The sequence below is a fragment of the Hemiscyllium ocellatum genome, chromosome 3, assembly GCF_020745735.1.
Source record: "Hemiscyllium ocellatum isolate sHemOce1 chromosome 3, sHemOce1.pat.X.cur, whole genome shotgun sequence".
Classification (NCBI taxonomy): domain Eukaryota; kingdom Metazoa; phylum Chordata; class Chondrichthyes; order Orectolobiformes; family Hemiscylliidae; genus Hemiscyllium; species Hemiscyllium ocellatum.
In genome coordinates this window covers 10,416,298-10,444,046 of record NC_083403.1, presented here as the reverse complement: position 1 = coordinate 10,444,046, position 27,749 = coordinate 10,416,298, and the positions used below count along the sequence as shown (strand labels likewise).

Below are 27,749 nucleotides of genomic sequence, written 5' to 3'. Positions count from 1 at the left end.
TTTCCAGCAACACATTTTCAGCTCTGATCTGCAGTCCTCATTTTCTCCTCTGTATCCTTATATTCCAGTCCTCTAAATCTAGAGGCTCAGCATTCCATTAGCTTCCTTCCTTATTTCCTACATCTGTTTGTGACATTTTAAAGATCAATGCACCTGAAGCCCCAAGACCATTCGGACATCCACAGTATTTCACTTCTTACCATCTAGAAAGCACCCGAATCTATCCTTTATCAGTCCAAAATAGATAACCTAACACTTACATTGGAATGCATCTGCTGCAGTTTTGCCCCATTTACCTAGTCAATCAATATCCCTTTGTAATTTGATCTAATCATCTACAGTGTCTAAATGGTCACAAAACGTTTTATGCCGTAATCCAAATCATTAATAAATAATGTGAACAACTGACGCCCGAACACATCCTTGTGGGACAACACGAGTCACTACCTGCAAATGTGAGTACCTATGTATTATGCCTACATTCTGTTACCTTCCACTCAAGCAACTTCCCAGTCATGTCTGCAATTTGTCCTCAATTCAGTGGCCTATTACCTTAGTTGTCAGTCTCTTATGTGGGTCTTTATCATATGCCTTTTTGGAAATCCGTATAAACAACACCCACAGACATTCCCCTGTCCACTACCTTATTCATGACTTCACAAATTTAATAAAGTTTGTTACGGATGATGTATTTGTCTTGAATCCATGTTTGCTCTCCCTGATTAACTGAAAAATTTCAAGATGTTCAATTATCCTATCTTTGACTATAAGGTAAGATCAAAGTAAGGATGTTTGCTGAATCTTGGTAACATTCAGTACCATTTGTGAATTTTAAAAATTAATTTGTGGAATGTGGGTGTTGCTAGCTGGCCAACATTTATTACCTTTAGCTAGTTGCTCCTGAGAAGATGGTGGTGAGCTGACCTCTTGAACCGTTGCAGTCCATCTGCTGTGGGTTGACCCACAGTGTCGTTAGGGAGTGAATTCCAGGATGTTAACCCAGCAACACTGAAGGAATGGTGATATATTTCCTAGGAGAAAGTGAGGACTGCAAATGCTAGAGACCAGAGTTGAAAAATGTGGTGCTGGAAAAGTGCAGTAGGCCAGGCAGCATCGAGGAGCAGGAGAATCAATGTTTCGGGCATAAGCCCTTCTTCAGGAATGAGGCTGGTGGGCCGAGCGGGCTGAGATAAAAGGTGGAGGGGGGAAATTTGGGGGAGGGGCACTGGGAATACGATAGGTGGAAGGAGGTGAGGGTGAGGCTGATAGGCCGGAGAGGTCGGGAAGAAGATTGCAGGTCAAGAGGGCGGTGCTGAATCTGGGGCTTGGAACTGAGATAAGGTGGGGGGAGGGGAAATGAGGAAGCTGGAGAAATCTACATTCATCCTGCGTGGTTGGAGGGTTCCTAGGTGGAAGATGAGGCACTCTTCCTCCAGATGTCGTGTGGTCAGGGTCTGGCAGACATATGAGAAAGGGAACAATCATTGCAGGACTGAGGGTGTTGTACTCAAATGCACACAGTACAGAGGAACTTCAATTATTCGAATACTAATTATCCGAAAATTGGATTATCCGAAGGAGATCTCGAGGTCCCGACAGAAATATTACATCAAAGACGTGTGTCCAATGCTGATCACGTCTTTTGTTTACAGTGATTAAAAGTGCTGCCGAGAACAATCCTGGACTGATGGGGGTGTAGAGTTGGATGAGTTTGGGAGGGCGGTGTTGGATGGGGTTTGGGTGCAGGGTTGGGGACGGGGACAGTGTTGGACGGTGGGTGGGGTGGCGGTGTTGGACATGTTTGGTGGGGACAGTGTTGGCCGCGGTCGGGGGCGGACGCGGGCAGGGCGAAGGGTTGGACGGGGTTTGGGGGCACGAGGTTGGAGGTGGGTGGGGGCAGTGTTGGACTGGGTCGGGCGGGGGTGGTGTTGGTTGGAGGGGCGGGCGGGGGGGCTGGTGTTGGGAACGGGGGCTCGCACACAGTGTGCTGCTGCCTAGTCTGAACAGGGAACAGACCTAATAGAAAACTCCCAGCCCCAGAGGAAAGGCATTGAATCGATTAACCGATTAATCAATTATCTGGACGTAATAGAGTCATAGAGATGTACAACATGGAAACAGACCCTTTGGTCCAACCCATCCATGCCGACCAGATATCCCAACCCAATCTAGTCCCACCTGCCAGCACCCAGCCCATATCCCTTCAAACCCTTCCTATTCATATACCCATCCAAATGCCACTTAGATGTTGCAATTGTACCAGCCTCCACCACATCCTCTGGCAGCTCACTCCATACATGTACCACCCTTTTTGTGAAAAAATTGCCCCTTAGGTCTCTTTTATATCTTTCCCATCTCACCCTAAACCTATGCCCTCTAGTTCTGGACTCCCCATCCCCAGGGAAAAGACTGTGTCTATTTATCCTATCCATGCCCCTCATATTGTTGTAAACCTTTGTAAGGTCACCCCATAGCCTCCGACGCTCCAGGGAAAACAGCCCCAGCCTGTTCAGCCTCTCCCTGTAGCTCAGATCCTCCAACCCTGGCAAGATCCTTGTAAATCTTTTCTGAACCCTTTCAAGTTTCACAACATCTTTCCGATAGGAAGGAGACCAGAATTGCACGCAATATTCCAACACTGCCTAACCAATGTCCTGTACAGCCGTAACATGACCTCCCAACTCCTGTACTCAATACTCTGACCGATAAAGGAAAGCATACCAAATGCCGCCTTCACTGCCCTATCTAACTGCAACTCCACTTTCAAGGAGCTATGAACCTGCACTCCAAGGTCTCTTTGTTCAGCAACATTCCCTAGGACCTTACCATTAAGTGTATAGATCCTGCTAAGATTTGCTTTCCCAAAATACAGCACCTCGCATTTATCTGAATTAAACTCCATCTGCCACTTCTCAGCCCATTGACCCATCTGGTCAAGATCCTGTTGTAATCTGAGGTAACCCTCATCACTGTCCACTGCACCTCCAATTTTGGAGTCATCTGCAAACTTACTAACTGTACCTCTTATGCTTGCATCCAAATCATTTATGTAAATGACAAAAAGTAGAGGGGCCAGCACCGATCCTTGTGGTACTCCACTGGTCACAGGCCTCCAGTCTGGAAAAGCAACCCTCCACCACCTTTTCTCTGTCTTCTACCTTTGAACCAGTTCTGTATCCAAAAGTCTAGTTCTCCCTGTATTCCATGAAATCTAACCTTGATAATCAGCCTCCCATGGGGAACCTTGTCAAACATCTTACTGGAGTCCATATAGATCACATCTACTGCTGTGCCCTCATCAATCCTTTTTTGTTACTTAAAAAAACTCACCCAAGTTTGTGAGACATGATTTCCCACACACAAAACCATGTTGACTACCCCTAATCAGTCCTTGCCTTTCCAAATACATGTACATCCTATCCCTCAGGATTCCCTCCAACAACTTGCCCACCACTGAGGTCAGGCTCACTGGTCTATAGTTCCCTGGCTTGTCTTTACTACCCTTCATAAACAGTAGCACCACGTTAGCCAACCTCCAGTCTTCCGGCACCTCACCTGTGACTATCAATAATACAAATATCTCAGCAAGAGGCCCAGCAATCACTTCTCTAGTTTCCCACAGAGTTCTCGGGTACATCTGATCAGGTCTTGGGGATTTATCCACTTTTAACCCTTTCAAGACATCCAGGACTTCCTCCTCTGTAATCTGGACATTTTGCAAGATGTCACCGTCTATTTCCCTACAGTCTATATCTTCCATATCCTTTTCCACAGTAAATACTGATGCAAAATATTCACTTAGTACTTCCCCCATTTTCTGTGGCTCCACACAAAGGCCACCTTGCTGATCTTTGAGGGGCCCTATTCTCTTCCTAGTTACCTTTTTGTCCTTAATATATTTGTAAAAACCCTTTGGATTCTCCTTAATTCTATTTGCCAAAGGTATCTCATGTTCATTTTAAGAGGGCTTGAATATAAGATTTGAGATTGCTGAGGCTGTCTCAGGGTCTGGTCAGACCATGTTTGGGATATCGTGATCCCCTTTGATCCCCATATCTAAGGAAAGATATGCTGGCGTTGGAGACGGTCCAGTGGAGGTTTAAAAGCAAGATCCCAGGGATGAAGTGCTTGTCATTTGAGGAGTTGTTGAGGACTTGGTCTGTACACGATGGAGTTTAGGGATTGGGGTTGGTGAATCGAGTCTGATTGCAACTTACAGGATACTGAGAAGCCTGGACAGAGCGGATGTGGAGAAGATGTTTCCATGAGTAAGAGAAACTAGGACCCAGGGCACAGCTTCAGTTTGAAGGGATGACCCCTCAGAACTGAGATGAGGAATTTCTTCAGCCAAAGGATGGGTGACTCTGTGAACCCATTGCCATTGATGGCAGTGGAGGCCAAGCCATTGAGTGTATTTAAGACAGTTATATAGGTGGTTCTTGATTAGTAAGATGGTAAGGGTTACGGGGAGAAACATATCAGCCATGATCAAATGGTAGAGCAGACTTGATGGGTTGAATGGCCTAATTCTACTTCTATATCTGATGGTCTGAGAAGCAGCAGTTTGGATATGATATGTTAGTGAATTAAACAAAGCAAATATGCAGTCATGACTTTTGGGACGATTTACAAATAGCAGAGGACAAACTTTGGAATGTGTTTGTTAACCTTGTTGAAGTTGTGAAAACTGCATCCTGCTGTCTAGCCAGAGTGTTAGGGAACTCCTTCCCAGGTGTTCTTTACCTTCATTTGGTCCTTCTCTCTTCTGGAGTAAGTGACTCCCTGGTGAGGACATCCCTCTAACTTGAGCACTACTTGTTACATGCTGCTTCTAGGTACAGATGGCTTACGCTGTTTCAATCCATTGTCTGAATCTTTTTGGCTAATGACCATTGGGCAGCTATTTCTATAACAAAAACCTATTTTCCAAAACACTGCATTCATAATAACGTAGCACCTGATAAATGTTTAGTCTTTTTGAAGATTAACCAAGACTGTAATACAGTTACACGAGATCTCCTGCTACATGGGATTTACTACGTATGGAATCCTTAAAAACTCAGTTTTAAAGGGTGTCCCAATTTCCAACACTGCATTCAAAGGGGAAGTGACCTAGTTATAAATGTTCATTTTGAAATAGAATGTTGATCAGAACACACTCACTAACTTTTGGTGGGGATATGTCAAACCCAACTCCAGGTACCACACCTTCAGAAGAATGCGGAGTCTTACTGGAAGGTGCATGAAAAGATGAACACGTGGTTCAATAGCTGAAGCACATCAGAACTGATTGGGGAAGCTGAAGCTGGCTGTTCCTGTGAACTGTGGGTTGCAGTTTAAAAATAAGAGTTTGTTCATTTAAGATGCATTTGAGGAGAATTCTTTTCTTTGGGATCATGAGTCTTCAAACTCTGTTCCTGAAAAGGTGGTGGAAGTAGCCTAAATATTTTTAAGGCAAGGTGAACACATTTAGAGTAGTAGTTGTTAGCATGGCTTTGTGAGTGGGAGATCATGCCTCACAGATTTGTTCTTTGATGAAGTGACCAGGAAGGTTGATGAGGGCAGGGTGATAGACATAGTCAGTATGGATTTCAGTAAGGCCGTTGATAAGGTTCCACATGGTAGGCTGCTCTGGAAGGTTGGATTGCGTGGAATCCAGAGAGAGTTGGCAAATTGGATGCAAAATTAGCTTGATGGTAGGAAGCAGAAGGTAATAGTGGAAGGATGCTTGTCAGACTGGAGTCCTGTGACTAGTAGAGTGCCTCGGGTCAGTGGTGAGCCCATTACTGTTTGTTATCCATATCACTGATTTAGATGAGAATGTTCAGACATGATTTGTAAGTTTGCTGATGACTCTAAAATATCATTAACAGTGAGGAAAGTTATGTTATACAGGACATTGGTGAGGTTGCACTTGGAGTATTGTGTTCTGTTTTGATCACCTTGTTGTGGGAAGGATGGTATCAAACTGAAAAGAGTGCAGGAGACATTTACAAGGATGTTGCCTGGACTGAATGGTCTGAGTTATAGGGAGAGGTTGGACAAGCTAGGACATATTTTTTTAGAGCGTAGGAGACTGAAGTGGAAGCATATAGCAGTGTATTAGAGCATGAGAGGCATGGATAGATTGAATGCACTTAGTCTTTCTCACAGGGTTGGTGAATTGAGTAATAGAGGGCATTGGTTTAACATTAGAGGTCAAAGAATAAAGGGAACCTCAGGGGCAACATTTTTTTATACAGAGGGTGGTGGGCATGTGAAATGAGCTGCGTAAGTGGTTGAAGCGGGTACGTTAACAACATTTGATAGGTATTTGGACAAATTCATGGATGAGAAAGGATTAGAAGGATATGGGCCAAGTGCAGGGAAATGGAGTTTGTGTGAATGGATATTGCGGCTGGCATGAACCATTTTGGGCCCAAGAGTCTGTCTCTGGGCTGTAGGATTGAGAATCTACGATTCTTGGGAAGTAAGGAGGGAGGTAGGAAGTTAAAGTTGAGGTTACAATCTTACCAGCCATGATCTTATTAAATGGTGGAATTGGCTTGAGGCGCCGAGTGGCCTACTCCTGCTCTTGCTTGTATGTCTATCACATGTTTTAAAGGAGGCTTGATAAAGGTGCTTAAAAAAGGATCTGGATACAATAGATAGAAATGAATTTTTTCCAGTGACAGAAGGATCCACAAGCACAAATAATGTGTCCTGAAGAATTACAAGTGCCAATGGTCATGTGTGGGAGAAAACAAGGGCAGGGAGAAGACAGAATTCACTGCCTGAAAATGTGGGTATTTGAATGATGGTTTTTAAAATATAATTAAGTAATTACTGAAGCAATAATTTGTAGAAACGCAATGAACAGGCAAAAGAGTGGTATACCATATCCACTACTCCACCTTCACCAATGTGTTTTATCACATCCTCAAAGATTTCAATAAGGATTGTGAGGCGTGACCTGCCCCCCTCAAAGCCATGCTGACGATCTCTAATCAAACTATGGTTTTCCAAATAAACACAAATCCTGTCTCTAGACTCCTCTCCAATAATTTGCCCATCACAGACATAAGATTGGTCTGTAATTCCCAGGGTTATTCATATTCTTGAACAAGGGAATAAAATTTGTCCCCCTCCAAATCATCTGGCACTACTCTAGTGGACAGTGACGACACAACAATCATCACAAAGGTACTGCAATATCATCTGTCGTTTCATATAGCAACCTTGCGTATAACCCCAGGGGACATAACTATCTTTGTTTTTCAAAATTTTCAGCACATCCTCCTTCTTAACATGAACCTGTTTGAGCATATCAGCCTATTTCATGCTGTCCTCAGAAACATTAAAGTACCACTCACTAGTGAATACTGAAGCAAAGTATTCATTTAGGAGCTCTCCGACTCCAGGCGCAAGTTCCTTCCACTGTCCCTGATAGGCCCTCCTCTCATTCTGGTCATCCTCTTGTTCCTCACCTAAGTGTAGAATGATTTGGGGTTTTCTTTAATCCTATTCACTAAATCTTTTTCATGCTCCCTTCTACCATTCTTCAGTTCTTTCCTGGCTACCTTGTAACCCTCTAAAGACCTGTCTGATCCTTGCTTCCTCAACCTTTAGTAAGCTTCCTCCTTCCTCTTGACTAGATCTTCGACATCCCTTGTCACCCAAAGTTTCTTCACCCTACCATTCCTTCTGTGCCTCAGTGAGACAAACCTATCCAGCACTATCAGCAAGTGCTCCCTAAACAACTTCCATATTTCCCTGAGAATATCTGTTTCCAATTTAGGTGCCCCAGTTCACGCCAGTTAGCATTGCAATTCCCCTACCCCCAATTAAATACTTTCCCATACCTTCTGTCCCTATCCCTCTCCATGGCTATAGTAAAGGTCTGGGAGTTGTGATCACTATCACAGAAATATTCTCCCATCGACAGATCTGACATCTGGCCTGGTTCATTGCCAAGCACCAACTCCATATGGCTTCCCCTTTGGTTGACCTATTCTACATATTGAGTCAGGATTCCTTCCTGAACACACCTTACAAAAACTGCTTCATCCAAACTATTTGAACTAAGGAGGTTCCAATCAATATTAGGGAAGTTAAAGTCACCCATGACAACAACTCTGTTACCTCAACAACTTTCCAAAATCTGCCTCCCAATCTGCTCTTCTGTGTCTCTCTTGCTACTGGAGGATCTTTAGAAAACTCCCAATAAAGTGACTGCACCTTTCCTGTTTCTGACTTGCATCCACACTGACTGTCGACAAACCCTCCTCGACGATCTCCCTTTCTGTAGCTATGATACCATCCCTGATTAGCAAAGCCACTTACCCACCTTTTTTACCCCCTTCACCACACACACACACACACACACACACACACACACACACACACACCTATTCGTTTTGAAACATCTAAAGCCTGGAACATCTGACAAGCATTCCTATCCCTGTGATATCCAAGTCTCTCTAATGGCCACAACATCATAGTGCCAAACAGTGATCCATGCTGTAATTTTTTTTGTGATTAGGTTAGATTATTTAGTGTGGAAACAGGCCCTTCGGCCCAGCAAGTCCACACCGACCCGCCGAAACGCAACCCACCCAGACCCATTCCCCTACATTTACCCCTTCACCTAACACTACGGGCAATTTAGCATGGCCAATTCACCTAACCTGCACATTTTTGGACTATGGGAGGAAACCAGAGCACCCAGAGGAAACCCACGCAGACATGGGGAGAATGTGCAAACTCCACACGGTTAGTCGCCTGAGGTGGGAATTGAACCCGGGCCTCTGGCGCTGTGAGGCTGCAGCGCTAACCACTGTGCCACCGTGCCAGTTCATCACCCTTATTCCCGATACTTCAAGTCATAGTCATAGAGATATATAGCATGGAAACAGACCCTTCAGTCCAACTTGTCCATGCTGACCAGATATCCCAACCCAATCTCGTCACACCTGCCAGCACTTGGCCCAAATCCCTGCAAACCCTTCCTATTCATTTACCCATCCAGATGCCTTGCAAAATATTGCAATTGTACTAGCCTCCACCACTTCCTCTGGTAGCCCATTCCACATATGTACCATCATCTGTCTGAAAAAGTTGCCCCTTAGATCCCTTTTATATCTTTCCCTTCTTACCCAAAACCGTTGCCCTCTAGTTCTGGACTGCCCCCACCACAGGGAAAAGACTTTGTCTATTTATCCTATGCATGCCCCTCCTGATTTTGTGAACCTCTATCAGGTCACCCCTCAGCCTCCGACACTCCAGGGAAAACAGCCCTAGCCTATTCAACCCCTCCCTGTATCTCAAATCCTCCAACCCTGGCAACATCCGTGTCAATCTTTCCTGAACCCTTTCAAGTTTCACAACATTTTTTGGAGACCAGAATTGCACGCAGTATTCCAGGAGTGGCCTAACAAATGTCCTGTACAGCCACAACATGATTTTCCAACTCCTGTACTCAATACTCTGACCAATAAAGTAAAGCGTACCAAACGCCGGCTTCACTATCTATCTATCTACCTACGACTCTACTCTCAACGAGCTACAAAACGGCATTCCAAGCTCTTTGTTCAGCAACACTCCCTAGGACCTTACCATTAAGTGTATAATCCTGCTAAGATTTGGTTTCCCAAAATGCAGCATCTCGCATTTATCTGAATGAAACTCCATCTGCCAATCCTCAGCCCGTTGGCCCATCTGATCAAGATCCTGTTGTAATCTGAGGTACCCTTCTTTGCTGCCCACTACACCTCTAATTTTGGTGTCATCTGCAAACTTACTAACTATACCTCTTATGCTCACATCCAAATCATTTATATAAATGATGAAAAGTGGTGGACCCAGCACCGATCCTTGTGGCACTCCACTGGTCACAGGCCTCCAGTCTGAAAAACAACCCTCCACCACCACCCTCTGTCTTCTACCTTCAAGCCAGTTCTGCATCAAAATGGCTAGTTCTCCTTGTATTTCATGAGATCTAACCTTGCTCGCCAGTCTCCCATGGGGAACCTTGTCAAACGCCTTACTGAAGTCCATATAGATCACATCTACCGCTCTGCCCTCATCAATCCTCTTTGTTACTTCTTCAAAAAACTCAATCAAGTTCGTGAGACATGATTTCCCGCACACAAAGCCATTTTGATTATCCCCAATCGGTCCTTGCCCTTCCAAATGCATGTACATCCATCCCTCAGGATTCCCTCCAACAACTTGCCCATTACTGACGTCAGGCTCACTGGTGTATAGTTCCCTGTCTTGTCTTTACTTATTTATTTCTTAAATAGTGGCACCACATTAGCCAACTTCCAGTCTTCCGGTACCTCACTTGTGACTGTTGATGATGCAAATATCTAGGTAAGAGGCCCAGTAATTATTTCTCTAGTTTCCCTCAGAATTCTAGGGTACACCTGATCAGGTCCTGGGGATTTATCCACTTTTTTGCATTTCAAGACATCCAGCAGTTCCTCCTCTGTAATATGGACACTTTTGCATTAAAGTAGACATACTTCAACCCATCACACTGACTGCAACTTTGCCCTATAAATTAATAATCCCTCCTCACAGACTATCTGCACGATGTATCTGGCTGTTCACTAGCTACTCCATCCTTTGATCCATACTTCCGGTTCCCGCCCCACTGCCAAACCAGTTTAAACTCTCCCGGAGAACTCTAGCAAACCTCCCCCCCTGTCCAGGATATTAGTGCCCCTCTAGTTCAGGTGCAACCCATCCATGCCTCTCAAGCCTTATTGAATTCTTTTGAGGATGTGGCAAAACACATTAATAAAAGTAGAGCAGTGGATGTGGTGTACATGGATTTTAGGAAGGCATTTAATAATGTTCCCTGTGGTAAGCTCATTCAGAAAGTGAGGAGGCATGGGAGACAGCAATATTTGGCTGTCTGGGTACAGATTTGTTGGCCTATAGAACGGAGAGGATGGTAGTAGATGGAAAGTATTCAGCCTGGAGCTCAGTGATCAGTGGTGTTTTGCAGGGATGTGTTCTGTGATTTTTGTAAATGACTTGGATGAGGAATTGGAAATGACTGGGAAGAGTAAGTTCACCGATGACATGAAGGTCAGTGGAGTTGTGGGTAGTGTGGAGGGTGTTATAGGTTGCAGTGGGATGTTGACAAGATGCAGAACTAGGCTGAGAAGTGGCAGATGGAGTTCAACCTGTAAAGTGATTCATTTTGGAGCTACAAATTTGAGTGCAGAATACAGGGTTAAAGGCAGGATTCTTGGCAGTGTGGAGGAACAGAGGGATCTTGGGGTCCATGTGCATGGATCCCTAAAAGTTACTACCCAGGTTGATAGGGTTGTTAAGAAGGTGTATGGGGTGTTGACTTTCATTAGCAGGGGGATTCAGTTTAAGAGTCGTGAGGTTATGCTGCAGCTCTGTAGAGCCCTGCTTCGACCACACTTGGAATATTGTGTTCGATTCTGGTCACCTCATTTTGGGAAAGATGTGGAAGCTTTAGAGAGGATGTAGATCTCTACATCCTAGAGGTTTATTAGGATGCTGCCCGGATTAGAGGGCATGTCTTATGAAGGAAGGTTGAGGGAGCTAAGGCTTTTCTCATTGAAGTGCAGGAGGATGAGAGGCGACTTGATAGAGGTGTACAAAATGTTGAGAGGCATAGACAGAGTGAGTAGTTGGAGACTTTTTCCCAGGGCAGAAATGGATGTCACAAGGGGGAATACTTTTAAGGTGATTGGAGGAAGGTTCAAGGGAGATGTCAGAGGGATGTTCTTTACGCAGAGAGTGGTGGGTGTGTGGAATGTGCTGCCAGCAATGGTAGTAGAGTCAGATACATTAGGGACTATTAAGCAACTCTTAGATCAGCACGTGGATGATAGTAAAATGAAAGGCACGTAGGTTAGTTTGATCTTAGTGTAGGATAAGAGGTTGGTGTGACATTGAGGGCTGAAGGGCCTGTACTGTACTGTACTGTTCTATATTCTAGATATCTTCCTGTTGTAGCATGGAGGCACAGACATGATGGGCCAAATAGTTAAAGCACAAATGGAGTGCTGTTATACTATGCAGTGACTAATGTTGTTTAAAAATGAGTAAATAATAGCTATCAGAATTGATACCTATTTTCAGCTGAGGCTTGGTTGGATGCACCATTGCCACTGAATCAGAAGTTGTGGTCTCATGATTTGTAAACAAAATCAGACTGACTCTGCAGTGTAATACCAAGCAGGTCCTATATTGTTTGAGGTACTGATTTTCAGATGAGATGTTAGACAAGTGTCCCCCCCCCGTGAATGAGAATGATCTCATGCCGTTTTCTTTCAAAGTCCTCTTTCAATAGTCCTCAAAGTCAATAGTTATCCCTTAATCAGAATCTTTAATATTTTGACTTATTTTTAAAAATGTTTATCGAAGCATGAGTACAAGATAATTGCTGCATTTCTGATAGTATAGCAGTGACTACTTGTACTCTACTGAGTGGAAAGCACTGAGGTATGCAAAAGGTTAGTCCTTTTGTGTATGAATTTCTCTGCGTAAAAAGGATTACTATGGTACAAGTACCTGGCTTAAATACATGTTTTAACAGCTTGTTTTTCTTTTCCAACATGTAGGTGGGACTTTGCAGCAAAATGGTCAGCTTACAGCTGAGATTCAGGAAGAGGCATCCATTAACAACATGAGTATGACTGTCATGTCCAACAAGCGCCACAGCATGCATGATAAACTACACTATCCTCGTTCAAATCTGAAGGCAATCACAACCTTGGGTATGTTGTGAAGACATGACTTGTCCTCAACTAATTAATCAGTTCTCCATTTTGGATACCATCTCTGTAAAACATTGAGGATAGCAAGAATGTACTCTGGGTGGGGAACCTTTTTACTAAGAGTAGCTGAGTAGCACCTCGACCACTGAGTTACTTGTGATCTAAAGAATATAGCTATGAACATGGCTTAGCAGCACGTGGTGAGTTAACCAATAAGAAAGAAAAACCTACTTGATCTTGTTTTCCCCCTACTAATTTTCCTTTTGTGCCCATGATCGATATGCAGTACTTGTGGAGACAATGTCTTTCTTTACACTGCTCCACTGAGTTAAGACCAAAGACTAAGATGAAGTATGAAAACATTGGCCATCCAGCCCATCGAATCTGCTCAGTGGGATCCAATCAATGATCCAGCATCAGCACCCCTTTGCAATCAAGAATTCCATATTCATGACTCTCAGAAGAAACTCCTCCACATCTCTTTCTTAAGTGGGTAGCCCATCTGCTTTGAGCCTGTCCCACAAGGGGAAACAGCCTTTCCACATCTACACTATCACACTAAGAATCTTGTATATTTCAATAAGGTCACCTCTCATCCTTTTAAACTCCAAAGTTGCATGGCTCTGAAATCATACCAGATGGGCCAGATTTTGAACAGATCTACCAATTCAGTTATCTGTGAGGCAATGTTGGTCACTAGCAGTAACAGGATTTAGATAACCAACATTCTGTCTTGCTCCGAGGTTCCACGCATGTCACTTGGCATGCTAATGATTTGACTTCTGGTTTTGGAGATTTGTGCACCAAAAAAATTTTTGAGGGTTGTACCTAACCACAATCTGTATCTTCGTGGCTTGGCATAACCCACTGCTATTACCATGAAGCCAAGGGAACTAAATCTGATGCAGCAAAGAGTTTAGGTGAGCATGACAGTAGCAACACCAGGCATACCTTAAACACTGGTGTCAACCTAATGGAGTTACAACATAGGGCCACTTGCATGCCAAACAGCAGAAGTAGTATATAATAAAAAGGACCAAGCAATCCCACAATCAACTGATCAGATCTAAACTCTCCTGTCCTGCCACATTCAGTCATAAGTGGTGAAGAATAAACAGCAAACAGGAGGAGGCTCCATTAATAACCACCTCCTGAATGGCAATGCAACTCAGTACATCAGAGCAAAAAGGCTGAAACATTTGAACCATCTTCAGTCAAAAGTGCCCATTGAGGCCACCATTTGAGGGCCCAAGCATAACATGCCAGTCTTCAGTCTTCACCCATAAACATACAAATATGCAGCCACACACACAACTTTTCACTGCAACGTTTTGACAAGTTCTATCTTTACACTGTACAGGACAATGTTGGAGAAATTATCTGGGGAAGGGGGGTTTAAGGTACACCCTTGTGAAGAACTCCAGGGAAAATGTAGGGAGAGGGGGTGGGCAGTCAATCATTTGGAGACGGTGCCTGGGCTCCCATCGATGTCCAGGACTGTTCTCAGCAACTTTTCAGTAAGTCAAATTCATTGATTAAAAATGTAAACAAAAGACGCATCAGTGTTGGAAACACCGTTTTGATGTAATGTTTTTATCGGGACCTTGAGATCTTTTTCAGATAATCCAAAATTTGGATAATCAAGGTTCCTCTGTATTGACAATGACAGAATCTGATGCTTTGGTGGTATAAGACTGTGGAAAATTGAACAGTTGAGAGGAGAACTGCTAAGCCCCAGCTACAGGGAGAGGCTGAATACGTTGGGGCTGTTTTTCCTGGAGCATCAGAGGCTGAGCAGTGACCTTATAGAGGTTTGTAAAATCATGAGGGATATGGATAGGATAAATATTCAAGGTATTTTCTTTTGAATAGCGGAGTCCAGAACTAGAGGGCATAGGTTTAGGGTGAGAGGGGAAAAATTTAAACGGGACCGAAGGGACGATTTTTCAAGCAAAGAGTGGTGTATGTATGAATTGAGTGCCAGAGGAAGTAGTGGAGGCTAGTACAAATCTCAACATTTAAAAGGTAGCTGGATGAGTATATGAATAGGAAGGGTTTAGAGGGATATGGGCCAATTGATGGCAAATGGGACTAGATTAGGTTAGGATATCTGGTCAGCATGGATGAGTTAGATTGAAAGGTCTGTTTCCGTGTTGTATTACTCTTAAGTACAGTCCAGAGGCTAGGAATTCTGCAATGATTAACTAACTTCCTATTCTCCACTGCCTGCCCAACATCTACAAAGGTGTGGTACTGGAAAAGCACAGCACGTCAGGCAGCATCCAAGGAGCTGATTCCAGATGAAGGGCTCTGGCCCGAAACATCGAATTTCCTGTTCCTTGGATGCTGCCTGACCTGCTGTGCTTTAACCAGCAACACATTTTCAGCAGCATCCAAGGAGCAGGAGAGTTGACATTTGTGCTTGAAACATCAACTTTGCTGTTCCTCAGATGCTGCCTGGCCTGCTGTGCTTTTCCAGTACCACACCTTTGTAGATGTTGTGCCACACTTTTGACTTTGATCACCAGCATCAGCAGTCCTCACTTTCTCTCAACATCTACAGGGCACAATTTAGGAGTTTGATGAAATACTCTCCACTTTCCTGGATAACATGACTTAATACATGAAGCTCAGCACCATCCGTGACAAAACAGCAGTTTTTTGGCACCACATCCACCACCTTAAACACTCGCTCCCTTCACCATTGACATACAATAACAGTAGTGTGAACTATCCACAGATGCAATGTAATAACTCACTCAGTCTCATTAGCATCTTTCAAACTTGTGACACTTATCATCTAGAAGGACAAAGGTAGTAGATGCCTGGCCCCTCCAAACTGCATGCAGTCTTGACTTGAAAATATGTTGCGTCCCTTTACTGTCTATTGGTGAAAATCTTGGAGCTCCCTTTCTCACAGCATTTTGGGTGTATTTACATTCCAAAGAACCGCAGTGTTTCACAAAAGCAGCTCACTATCAACTTCTTGAGAGCAATGGTTAACAAGTGCTGGCTTTGCCAGTGATAAACAAATAATAAAAAGATATATCTTTAATGGTGTGTCTAATTTCAACTATTTGTCTGCAAAGTGTGAAATTTTGCTTTCTCCAAAACATAGTTTATCAAAAAAAAATTCTTTGTTGACATATGGTTCTGCATATTGTAAACATATCACATTATTCAGTCTTTGCTATTGTGTTTGTAAATGCAGGAAAGGGAGAGTATGGTGAGGTCTTCTTGGCCAAAGCCAAAGGGATTGATAAAAGTGAGGTAGAGACAGTGGTTCTAGTGAAAAGTCTGACTACGCGGGATGAACAACTACAGCTGGAATTCCGTCGAGAATTTGAGATGTTTAGCAAGATGAACCACAACAATGTTGTGAAACTGCTAGGACTGTGCCGTGAAATGGAGCCACACTACATGATCACTGAATATGTCGATCTGGTAAGAAGCTCAAAGGGCAGATTCTCCATTACCTTGCTCATTTGGTTTGGAAGATGTTACTGGTGTGTGTTGAAAAATAATCAGCACAATTTCTATGGATGTTTGTAATTGAAAATTCCACGTCTAATTGAGAACCAAAAAGCTTATTATCAGTTATTGTAAATATACCATTGCCATAATTCTGAAGAAGTTATTGAGCCAAGTTTGATGGAATAGTTTGTAAATCATGAATGCTTGCTAATCCATCTCAACTGATATTACAGATTTGTACAGTCTTGGTGACAAGCTTGACTCAATGGCAACTCTAACTTCAGAAGGTTAAGGGTTTGACGCCCACTCAATTGACTTGAGTGAGGCTTATATGTCATATTGAGAAAGTGCTGTCTGGAGGAGGAGATTGCACAAGCATTCCCATCTCTAATGATGGCGACACCCAGCCAAGTAGTGTAAAAGACTAGGGTTAAAACATTTGCACCTTAGCCAGAAGTAGTCTCTGGGTAATCCATCTTGTACTTCTACTGAGATCCTCGGCATCATAGTATTCAGTCATCAGCCAATTTGATTCACTGTACATGACTTTGAAACAATTGAGATTGTTGGACACAAAAAATGGCTATCAGCTGTCACAACATACCACCTGTAAATTTGAAAATTTCCTAGCTATGTCCTGTCCATGAAATGCAGGAAAAATCAAATCGGTGAATTACTACTCTGTTCACATAAGACAATTGTGACTGTGTGTGGCAACAAGGAGTGCTAACTAAATTGGAATCATTGTGATTCAAGGTAGAAAATTCACCACTAGTTGAGTTGTACCAAGCATAAAGGAAGAAAATTGAGTTTAATCCTGTAAGCTGAAAAATGTGTTGCTGGAACTGCGCAGCAGGTCAGGCAGCATCCAAGGAGCAGGAGAATCGACGTTTCGGGCATAACCCCTTCTTCAGGAATGAGGACGGTGTGCCAAGCAGGCTAAGATAAAAGGTAGGGAGGAGGGACTTGGGGGAGGGGCATTGGGAATGCAATCGGTGGAAGGAGGTTAAGGTGAGGGTGATAGGCCGGAGAGGGGGGTGGGGGCGGAGAGGTCAGGAAGAAGATTGCAGGTCAATAAGGCGGTGCTGAGTCCGAGGGTTGGGACTGAGATAAGGTGGGGGGAGGGGAAATGAGAAAGCTGGAGAAATCTGCATTCATCCCTTGTGGTTGGAGAGTTCCTAGGTGGAAGATGAGGCGCTCTTCCTCCAGGTGTCGTGTTGCCATGGTCTGGCAATGGAGGAGACTAAGGACCTGCATGTCCTTGGCAGAGAGGGAGGGGAAGTTAAAGTGTTCAGCCACGGGATGGTTGGGTTGGTTGGTGCGGGTGTCCAGAGGTGTGCTCTGAAACGTTCCGCAAGTAGGCGGCCTGTCTCCCCAATGTAGAGGAGGCCACAACGGCTGCAGCGGATGCAGTAAATGATGTGTGTAGAGGTGCTGGTAAATTTGTGATGGATATGGAAGGATCCCTTGGGGCCTTGGAGGGAAATGAGGGGGGAGGTGTGGGCGCAAGTTTTGCATTTGTTGCAGTTGCAAGGGAAGGTGCCGGGAGTGGAAGTTGGGTTGGTGGTGGGTGTGGACCTGACGAGGGAGTCGCGGAGGGAGTGGTCTTTCTGGAATGCTGATAGGGGAGGGGAGGGAAATATATCCTTGGTGGTGGGGTCTGTTTGGAGGTGGCGGAAATGACGAAGGATGATACGATTTATCTGGAGGTTGGTGGGGTGGTAGGTGAGGACCAGTGGGGTTCTGTCCTGGTGGCGATTGGAGGGGCGGGGTTCAAGGGTGGAGAAGCAGGAAGTGGAGGAGATGCGGTGGAGAGCATCGTCAACCATGTCTGAGGAGAAATTGCAGTCTTGTAAGCTCTAATTTTAAAAAAATCTTTCACAAGATGAGGATGTGGCTGGCAGGGCCAGCATTTGTTTCCCATCTCTAATTTCTGTGGTGAAATGTAATTGAAATCCAAGAAAAGTTTCAAGGGGCCAAACTGAGGGAGTAGTTTAAAACAATCACTATCACTAGATTAAAAAGTACCATGAAACTAATGGAAGTAATGGACTTCACCCAAAAGTTTTGAAAGAAGTGGCTGTTATTACAACTCTAACAGGAGCAGTATCATGGCAGTAGAGTCCCAGGACTCTGAAGCATACCAAAACTACTCCTATTTTATTGACTCAATAAAATGGTAAATTTGACTGTCTTTTGTAATATTGTTCAGAGTAATAGAAATGCTCACTAGTTGTCTTTATTGGACAAGCAAATAACTAATTTATTAGAAGCGCGACTTATTCTTTAAACAAGTGACAAAACTGACAACCAACTAAACTGATCTTCAGAATTAAATTATATTCTGTTAATCCCAAATGTGCACATTCATGCAACAAGTGAGCACAATTCATCAGATTTCTCATAGGTTTACAAAAAAATGAAACTGTATTCCTAAGGGTCGAGGGTACAAATTCAAAAGATAAAACAGGTTGATTTTTCACATTTCCTTTGATTGTTTGTTGATGAAATCAACTTTCTAGCAGTCGCGGAATGATGTAAGATCTTCAGACCAGATTTCAAATTCAGATGGGAAACAGGAGCATTGATATTTGGAACTTGGATTGGATTTTCAAACTACTTCACAGAGAGTAGCTTTAGCTGGTTTTGTTTTTATATTTGACTTTCATGTTTGAGGGAGGGCTACATTCTGCTGCAAATTTCTTCAACAACTTATATTCAAGATAATGAAAATGCAAAGCGACCTCAGTCCAGTGGTTGTTGCTACAAAACAAACAAAACTGTTCTTAAGGTTTTTCAATCTTTGTGCCTAGCATTTAAAAGCCAGAAAATTTCTTGAAAGCTTTTATTGGACTCATTCTCACAAATTACTTTTTTTCCCCCTTATACAATAGATTAAAAAAATTATTTTGACCACTTAACTTTATTTTTAAGAAATCACTTGATAGAGGTTCTCACTCAAAAAAGTTAAAAGGGTTCCATTTTCCACTTTCACAAATTCTATATAAAAAAAATAAAATTTTTAACACTTGAGTTTGTAGATTGATGCATTAGTTTGAATTTCCTAGATTCCATCACGTTGGAAGATAGTGAATGTGACTACTCTAATCAACAAAGGAGCAAGTTAGAAAACAGGATACTGCAGACGAGTAAGCTTAACATTTGCCATAGGAAACTGTAATCTGTTTATGAGGTCATAATGGAGCACTAAGAAGACTTGGAATCAGGCAGAGTCAGCATGTTTTATGGAAGGGAAATTGTATTTGACTAATGTATTGGATTATAGTAGTCCCCCCATACCTACGGGGGATATATTCCAAGACCTGCCGCAGAAGCCTAAAACTGCAGATAGGTGCGAACCCATCCACTAAAATGGGAAATTTACATTCCCAGCAGCCCCCTGTCCCTGGTTCTGGAACATTCCCTGTAATATGTTTGGGCCGTGGTAAACCATGGGTATGTGAAACTGTAGAAACCGACTTCGCGAATCTGGCTTTCATCCTGTACTTTAAGGACAACAAACAACATGGACAAAGGGGAACCTGTAGATGTGCTGGACTTGGACTTTCAAAAGGCATTTGACAGAATACCATATGAAAGGTTACTATCTTTAAAGAATTCAGTATGGGAGGAGAGGGTGGAATTTTAACAAGTTACTCTGAATAAGATGATTGGTTATTCAATAGAAAGCACCGAGTAGGCATAATTGAGTCATTTACAGTTGGCAAGATGTGATTAGTTGAGTATTACAGGCATCAGCTTGGGGTCTGTTATTTACAATTTATCTCAATTTCTTGGATGAAAAAATCAAATGCTTGGTAATTAAATTTGCTGAAATCACAATGTGGAATGAAAACACAAAAACAGAAATTTAAGGAGAAATTCAACAGGTCTGTCAACACCTGTGAAGAGAAGAGTTTTCATTTCAAGTCCTTGGTGAACAATGGCCAACCTAACATTGAGCTCAGGACTCAGAGAGATCCCATTGAAGAAGGACAGTTCTCAGAAGGGGATAAGCCAAGCTTGGTTAACCAGCAAAATCTAGGGAAATTTCAAATTGAACGAACAAGCATAAAACATGGTAAAGATTAGTGGTAAATCAGAGGATTGTGAAGCTTGTAGAAACCATCAAAAGATGGCACCCAAAAGGTGTGGTATAATAGTTAGTATTGCTGTCTTACAGCACCTGGGTCTGAATGGGATGCTGTTCAAAGGGTTGGTGCAGACTCGCTAGGCCAAATGGCCTATCTTTGCACAGTAGGGATTTTATGATCACAAAAACAATAGAGGAAAAAAAACTATGAAGGTAGACTAGCAAGAAACATCAAATGGACAGTATGCACTTCTTCTTCAAATATGTAAAAAGGAAATGGGAGGCAGCAGTGAACATTGTGCTCCTAGAGACAGAAGCTGGGGAAATGATGGGGAGAACCAGGATTACAGAAGAGTTGAACAAATGTGGTACTTTGCATCAGTCTTCACAGTCAGAGATGCTAACGGCATTCCAAACACACTAAATAATATAGTGACTAAAGGGCAAAGAGGCAATAAAACACTATCAATAGAGGAAAAGTGATAGAGACATTAATGCGGCTCAAGGCTGGTAAATCCCCTGAATCTAATGGGTTATAGTCGAGAGTGTGATGCTGGAAAAGCACAGTAGGTCAGGCAGCCTCTGAGGGGCAGGAGAATTGACATTTCAATGGGTTATATCTTAATATTTTAAATGAAGTAGTAAAGAGAAGGTGGATGCTCTAGTCGTGATCTTCCAGGAATCCTTAGATTCTAGAAACATTTCAGAGGATTAGAAAACTGCCAATTTAATGCCATGATTCAAAAAGTGAAGGAGACAAAAAAAAGAAACATAAGTTTCACATTTATTGTTAAGAAAGTACTGAGTTTACTATAAGGGATTTGATCACAAACCATTTGGAAATGCACAGTTTAGAATTGTAGTGTCAGCATGACTTCCTGAAGGGGAAATCTTTGTAGAACCTGCAATCCTCTTCCTGACCTCTCCGCCCCCACCCCACTCCGGCCTATCACCCTCACCTTGACCTCCTTCCACCTATCCCACCTCCATCGCCCCTCCCCCTAGTCCCTCCTCCCTACCTTTTATCTCAGCCTGCTTGGCTCTCTCTCTTATTCCTGATGAAGGGCTTATGCTCGAAACGTCGAATTCTCTATTCCTGAGATGCTGCCTAACCTGCTGTGCTTTGACCAGCAACACATTTGCAGAGGGGAAATCTTGCCTGACAAATTTATTGCAGGTCTTTGATGAGGTAAAAAGCAGAATAGATAAAGGAAATCAGTACATATTTGGATTTCCAACATCATTTGATAAGGCACTGCACGTAAGATTACTGATTAAGGTAAGGACTCATTGCATTGGGGTAATTACGTTAACATGGATAGAGGTTTGGCTAACTAATAGAAAACAGAATTGAGGCAAAAGAAGCATCATCAGCATGGTAACTGGTGGAGTGCCATAGAGCTTGTGTTGGGGCCCCAAAAACTTAATACTTTTTGATGACTTGGATGGCTGAAGCCAATGTCCTTCCATAACCAAATTTGCAAATGTTAAAAAAAAAAGTGGGAAGGCAAGGAGAGAATGAAACAAAGAGTTAACAGAAGGATACAAATAAGTTGTGAGTGGACAAAAACCTGGCAGATGAAATACAATGTGGGAATATGTCAGGTTATGCACTTTGGCACAAGAATAGAAGCACTGAATATTTTTTTAAATGGGCAAAGACTGTAGAATGCAACAGAAGAGGAATTTGGGAGGCCTCATCCATGAATCAAAAAAAGCTAGCATCCAAGTTCAAGGGATAATATGGAAGGCAAATGATCTGTTAGCATTTATTTCAAACGAATGGAGTATAATAATAATGACATTTTGATAAAACAATACAAGACACTAATCAAACCACACATCTAGAATACTGTGAACAGTTTTGATCCCCTTACTGGAAGGATGTTATTAAACTGAAAAGTGTTCAGAAAAGATTTTACAAGAATGTGACCAAGACTGGAGGGTTTGAGTTAAAGGGGAAGCTGGGATCTTTTTTCCCTGGAGTAACCTTTTGAGGTTTATAAAATTATGAGAGACATAGATAAAGTGAATAGTTAAAGTCTTTTCCCTCTGAGATAAGGCATAATTTTAAGGTGAGAGGGGAAAAATCTAAAAGGGACCTGAGGGGCAAGTTTTTCACATGGAGGATGGTGTGTATATGTAACGAACTGCCAGAGGAAGTGTTGGAGGTAGGTACAACTACAACTTTTAAAAGACATGAGTAGGAAAGGTTTAGAGGGATATGAGCCAAATGCAGACAAATGGGGCGAGTTTAGTTTGGGCAATCTGGTCAGCATTGAAGAGTTGGACCAAAGGATTGGTTTCCTTGCTGTATGAATCCGTGAAAGATATACTGGCATTTGGAAGCTGTCGAGAGAAGGTTCACTAGCCTGATACCAGGTATGGATGCTGTTTCTTATGAGGGGTTGAGTAGGTTGGCTTTGTAGTTGGAGTTTAGGAAAACGAGAGGAACCGTTATTGAAATATTTAAAATTCTTGGGGACTACAGAATGGTTGTTTCCCTTGTTTCCCAGAGGGCATAATGTCAGAGAAGGGAGTCACTAATTTTAGACTGAGATGGGGAGAATTTTGATTTGAGGGTGGTGAATCTGTGGAATTCTTTACCACAGAGAGCTGTTAAGGCTGGGTTTTCAAGCATTCAAGACTAAGAAGAATAGATTTTTAATCAGTAAAATAATCAAGGGCTATGAAGCAAAAGAAAGAAATTGGAGTTCAGGATTGTTCAGTTAGCTATGATGTCATTGAAATGCAGAATGGACGCGATCAACCAAATGGCCTATTTCTGTTCCTGTATTTTATGGTCTCCACTCTTTTTTCACAAATCCCATTGCTCCCACCTCCTCTCATGCTCTCCTGTTTTCCCTTCACTTTCTCTGTCTCCTATCTCCACCTCTGGCACATCCCCTCCCCACCTGCATCTCCCTCTATTCTCCCTTTGCCCATGATCCCTACCCCTCTGGGCCTGTCTCACTTAATTTAGCTCTTTACCCCTTTGCCCCTCTCCACACTACTCATGCCCCTTACCTCCCCAGAGTCTCACCCATCTACCTTTTGCCCCTCAACTTCTCTCATGCCCTGAACTGTTATAATTACTATGAACAACACTAACCATTTAGCCACTGAAGTAACTGGTTATTTTGTATGCCAATAGTAACTTAAGCTAATACTGTTGTAATTATAGTGTCTAAATTCAAATGTGAAGTAAATCTGAAGTAAGGGTGGGATTTATTATATTTGTAAGGGTACTTCATGCTCTTCTCTTTTGATGTTTAGTGATGGTGTCCTGATGATCCTTACTTTAGCAGTGCTGAACATTTCAATTTTACAATTTGTTTTTCAGGGCGATCTGAAACAGTTCCTGCGTATTGCAAAAGGCAAAGAAGAAAAGATTAAATCTCAATCGTTAAATACAAAACAGAAGGTAATTAACTAAGAATTATTTGATATTTTTAAATCATTTAAAGTGTCATTTGAAAAATTGGTTTATTGTTTTGGGAATGGAGCTATTTGAAGACAGCTAGACTTCCATATATGATCACAATATATGCATGTACAAACGAGCCTTAAGCCAGGTGGATAATTGCTCTAGAGACTCTAATAAGTCTGTGCTGTACTGTGATCTTACAAAATTTGAAAGAAAAACATGATAATGTCACTTCTTGTACACATTGAAATTCTGTCATAAGTTCTTCAGAATGTGGAGGGGCATTGATGGATAATCAACAAGTGATTGTTGAGCTCAATGTTTTTTCCTCCCTCTCTCCTTGACATTTGGTGATATATAGTTCCCTTCAGCCCTCTGGGGCCTTGCCCAGTTGCATATTTTTTACACAACATCCAAGATTGTGGGTTTAAGTCACCGATTGATTATGGAAATGGCTACTGCTAAGTTCGATTCCATGTTCACCTGATACCACCCGACAGTTGCCCTTCCAGCACGTTGGGAGGACAGCAATCAGAAGTAGGAATCTGGGTTGATTCCCCTGCCCGGATCACTTAAACTGATTGCCTCAACGCAGATCTTAGAATTGAATGCAAGATCCTCTATTCTGTAACAAAGCACTTCACAGGAACATTATAAAATGAAGTATGACATTGCTACACACAAGATCAGATTTTAAGGAGATTTCAATGGGGAAAATTAAGGTAGAAGAGCTTGATGTATATATAGTTGAAGGCATAGCTGAAAGAGCAATGATGGAGCAATTTAAATCGAATTGACGGAGGTTAAAAAAATATAGAAGAGCGCAGATTTCTGAGAGTTGTGGAATTTAAGGAGTTTAGAGTGTTATAACACAGGGAAAACCCCTCTGCTGATTTAAACCAGTAACCCAGAAAAGATTCACTCCGCACTGTAATCTGCGAAAATTCAAGAGGCCAAGAACTATTCCAAAGGTCACTATTTAAAGTAAAAATTAACAACTTTATTCTCTGTTAGATTTTAATAAAAACTAACAACTATTTACAACTCCTTTCTCTAACCTACCTTATACTTGCCCTTCCGTAATACTGGTCCAATAAAACCCTCAATTAAAATTTACCAAAATATTCAAATTTCAAAACCAACAGCTGTCGAATTGTTTCTTTGTATGTTCTTGTGTCCTCTTTTCTTCTTTTAAGGTATCTGTTTTATAAGTCGTTGATAGATAAAGCTACCTTTTAAGAGAGCTATTCTGCAGAGAGTCTGCATATGTTGATGGCTTGGCAGTTCTCGTCCAACTGTTCAATTTTTGTTTTTGGTTTTATACCCCAAAGCATTGGATCATTTCATTGGTTTTAATATTGTCAAAATACTAAATTCAAACTTGATTGGAGTTTAGTATCTTGAGGCATAATTTAAACTGGCCGGAGTTGAATTTATTTTTGTCTCATAGCAACCCAGGTACTGCTAGCTGCTGGACCGAATGCTATATTGTGAATTTTCCACCACTCTGTGTACTTGCTAAGTCATAGAGTCATAGAGATGTACAGCATGGAAACAGACCCTTCGGTCCAACCCGTCCATGCCGACCACATATCCCAACCCAATCTAGTCCCACCCACCAGCACCCGGTGCACATCCCTCCAAACCCTTCCTATTCATATACCCATCCAAATGCCTCTTAAATGTTGCAATTGTACCAGCCTCCACCACATCCTCTGGCAGCTCATTCCATACATGTACCATCCTCTGTGTGAAAAAGTTGCCCCTTAGGTCTCTTTTATATCTTTCCCCTCTCACCCTAAACCTATGCCCTCTAGTTCTGGACTCCCCAACCCCGGGGAAAAGACTTTGTCTATTTATCCTATCCATGCCCCTCATAATTTTGTAAACCTCTATAAGGTCATCCCTCAGCCTCCAACGCTCCAGGGAAAACAGCCCCAACCTGTTCAGCCTCTCCCTGTAGCTCAGATCCTCCAACCCTGGCAACATCGTTGTAAATCTTTTCTGAACCCTTTCAAGTTTCACAATATCTTTCTGATAGCAAGGAGACCAGAATTGCACGCAATATTCCAACAGTGGCCTAACCAATGTCCTGTACAGCCGCAACATGACCTCCCAACTCCTGTACTCAATACTCTGACCAATAAAGGAAAGCGTACCAAATGCCGCCTTCACTATCCTATCTACATGCGACTCCATTTTCAAGGAGCTATGAACGTGCACTCCAAGGTCTCTTTGTTCAGCAACACTCCCTAGGACCTTACCATTTAAGTGTATAAGTCCTGCTAAGATTTGCTTTCCCAAAATGCAGCACCTCGCATTTATCTGAACTAAACTCCATCTGCCACTTCTCAGCCCATTGGCCCATCTGGTCCAGATCCTGTTGTAATCTGAGGTAACCCTCTTCGCTGTCCACTACCTCTGTGTTATGAAGCTGTAGAGAGGTACAAAGCTTTGGCAAATAGAATTAAGGAGAATCCAAAGGGGTTTTACAAATATATTAAGGACAAAAGGGTAACTAGGGAGAGAATAGGGCTCCACAATTTTGGTGTCATCTGCAAACTTACTAACTGTACCTCTTATGCTCGCATCCAAATGTAAATGACAAAAAGTAGAGGGGCCAGCACCGATCCTTGTGGCACTCCACTGGTCACAGGCCTCCAATCTGAAAAACAACCCTCCACCACCTTTTTTCTGTCTTCTACCTTTGAGCCAGTTCTGTATCCAAATGGCTAGTTCTGCCTGTATTCCATGAGATCTAACCTTGCTAATCAGTCTCCCATGGGGAATCTTGTTGAACGCCTTACTGAAGTCCATATAGATCACATCTACTGCTCTGCCCTCATCAATCCCTTTTTGTTACTTCATCAAAAAACTCATTCAAGTTTGTGAGACATGGTTTCCCATGCACAAAGCCATGCTGACTATCCCTAATCAGTCCTTACCTTTCCAAATACATGTACATCCTGTCCCTCAGGATTCCCTCCAACAACTTGCCCACCAGAGGTCAGGCTCACTAGTCTATAGTTCCCTGGCTTGTCCTTACCACCCTTTTTAAACAGTAGCACCTCGTTTGCCAACCTCCAGCCTATCGGCACCTCACCTGTGACTATCGATGATACAAATATCTCATCAAGAGGCCCACCAATCACTTCTCTAGCTTCCCACAGAGTTGTCAGGTACGCCTGATCAGGTCCTGGGGATTTATCCACCTTTAACCGTTTAACCACTTCCTCCTTTGTAATCTGGACATTTTGCAAGATGTCACCATCTCGTTCCCTACAGTCAATGTCTTCCATATCCTTTTCCACAGTAAATACTGATGCAAAATATTCATTTAGTATCTCCCCCATTTTCTGTGGCTCCACACAAAGGCCACCTTGCTGATGTTTGTGGAGCCCTATTCTCTCCCTAGTTACCCTTTTGTCCTTAATATATTTGTAAAACCCCTTTGGATTCTCCTTAATTCTATTTGCCAAAGCTTTGTACCTCTCTACAGCTTCATAACACAGAGGTAGAGCGTGTTAGGACTGTTGAGGAATTTTAGGAATGAAAATTTTAAAATCAGGATATTTTTTGACTGATCAGTTAATATAGGTCAGTGAGTGCATACATGATACAGAAACGAGCCTTGCTGCGAGCTAAGGCACAGGCAAAAAGCGTTTGGATAACTTCAAGTATTTGGAGGGGAGACCATGTATTGGAATTGTAAAGTTAGGTAAGAAAAGCAAATGTGCTGAGATGTTTTGTAGGTGATCTTAGTAACGGTAAAATTATATACAATATCTGAAATCAGAAACAATATTCCGAGAGTAACCATGATGTATTGATCTCTTCATGATTCTCTTTGAAATGTAAAGTTTTTGACATGGTTTACTGCCATCCAACATCCCTACAGTTCAGTGCCACATACTGGCATGTTCTACTTCATCTTTCCAAATGTAGCAAAGAATGTGCAGGAGTGATTTTCCTTCTCTTCCCCTGCACAATTGCTCAAGAAAAATCTAAG

The 27,749-nt window shown here is 42.5% G+C and overlaps 1 protein-coding gene across 3 annotated transcripts in view; it reads left to right on the top strand.

Annotated features, from left to right (window-relative positions):
- The window catches only part of LOC132830470 (inactive tyrosine-protein kinase 7-like), a 261,952-nt gene that overhangs the window by 210,450 nt on the left and 23,753 nt on the right, over positions 1–27,749 (top strand). For all 3 annotated transcript variants that reach the window (XM_060848217.1, XM_060848226.1, XM_060848235.1), the window contains 3 exons: positions 12,591–12,746; positions 15,958–16,190; positions 23,657–23,737. In XM_060848217.1, coding sequence (XP_060704200.1) covers positions 12,591–12,746; positions 15,958–16,190; positions 23,657–23,737 — 470 coding nt within the window. The remainder of the gene's footprint in view (positions 1–12,590; positions 12,747–15,957; positions 16,191–23,656; positions 23,738–27,749) is intronic.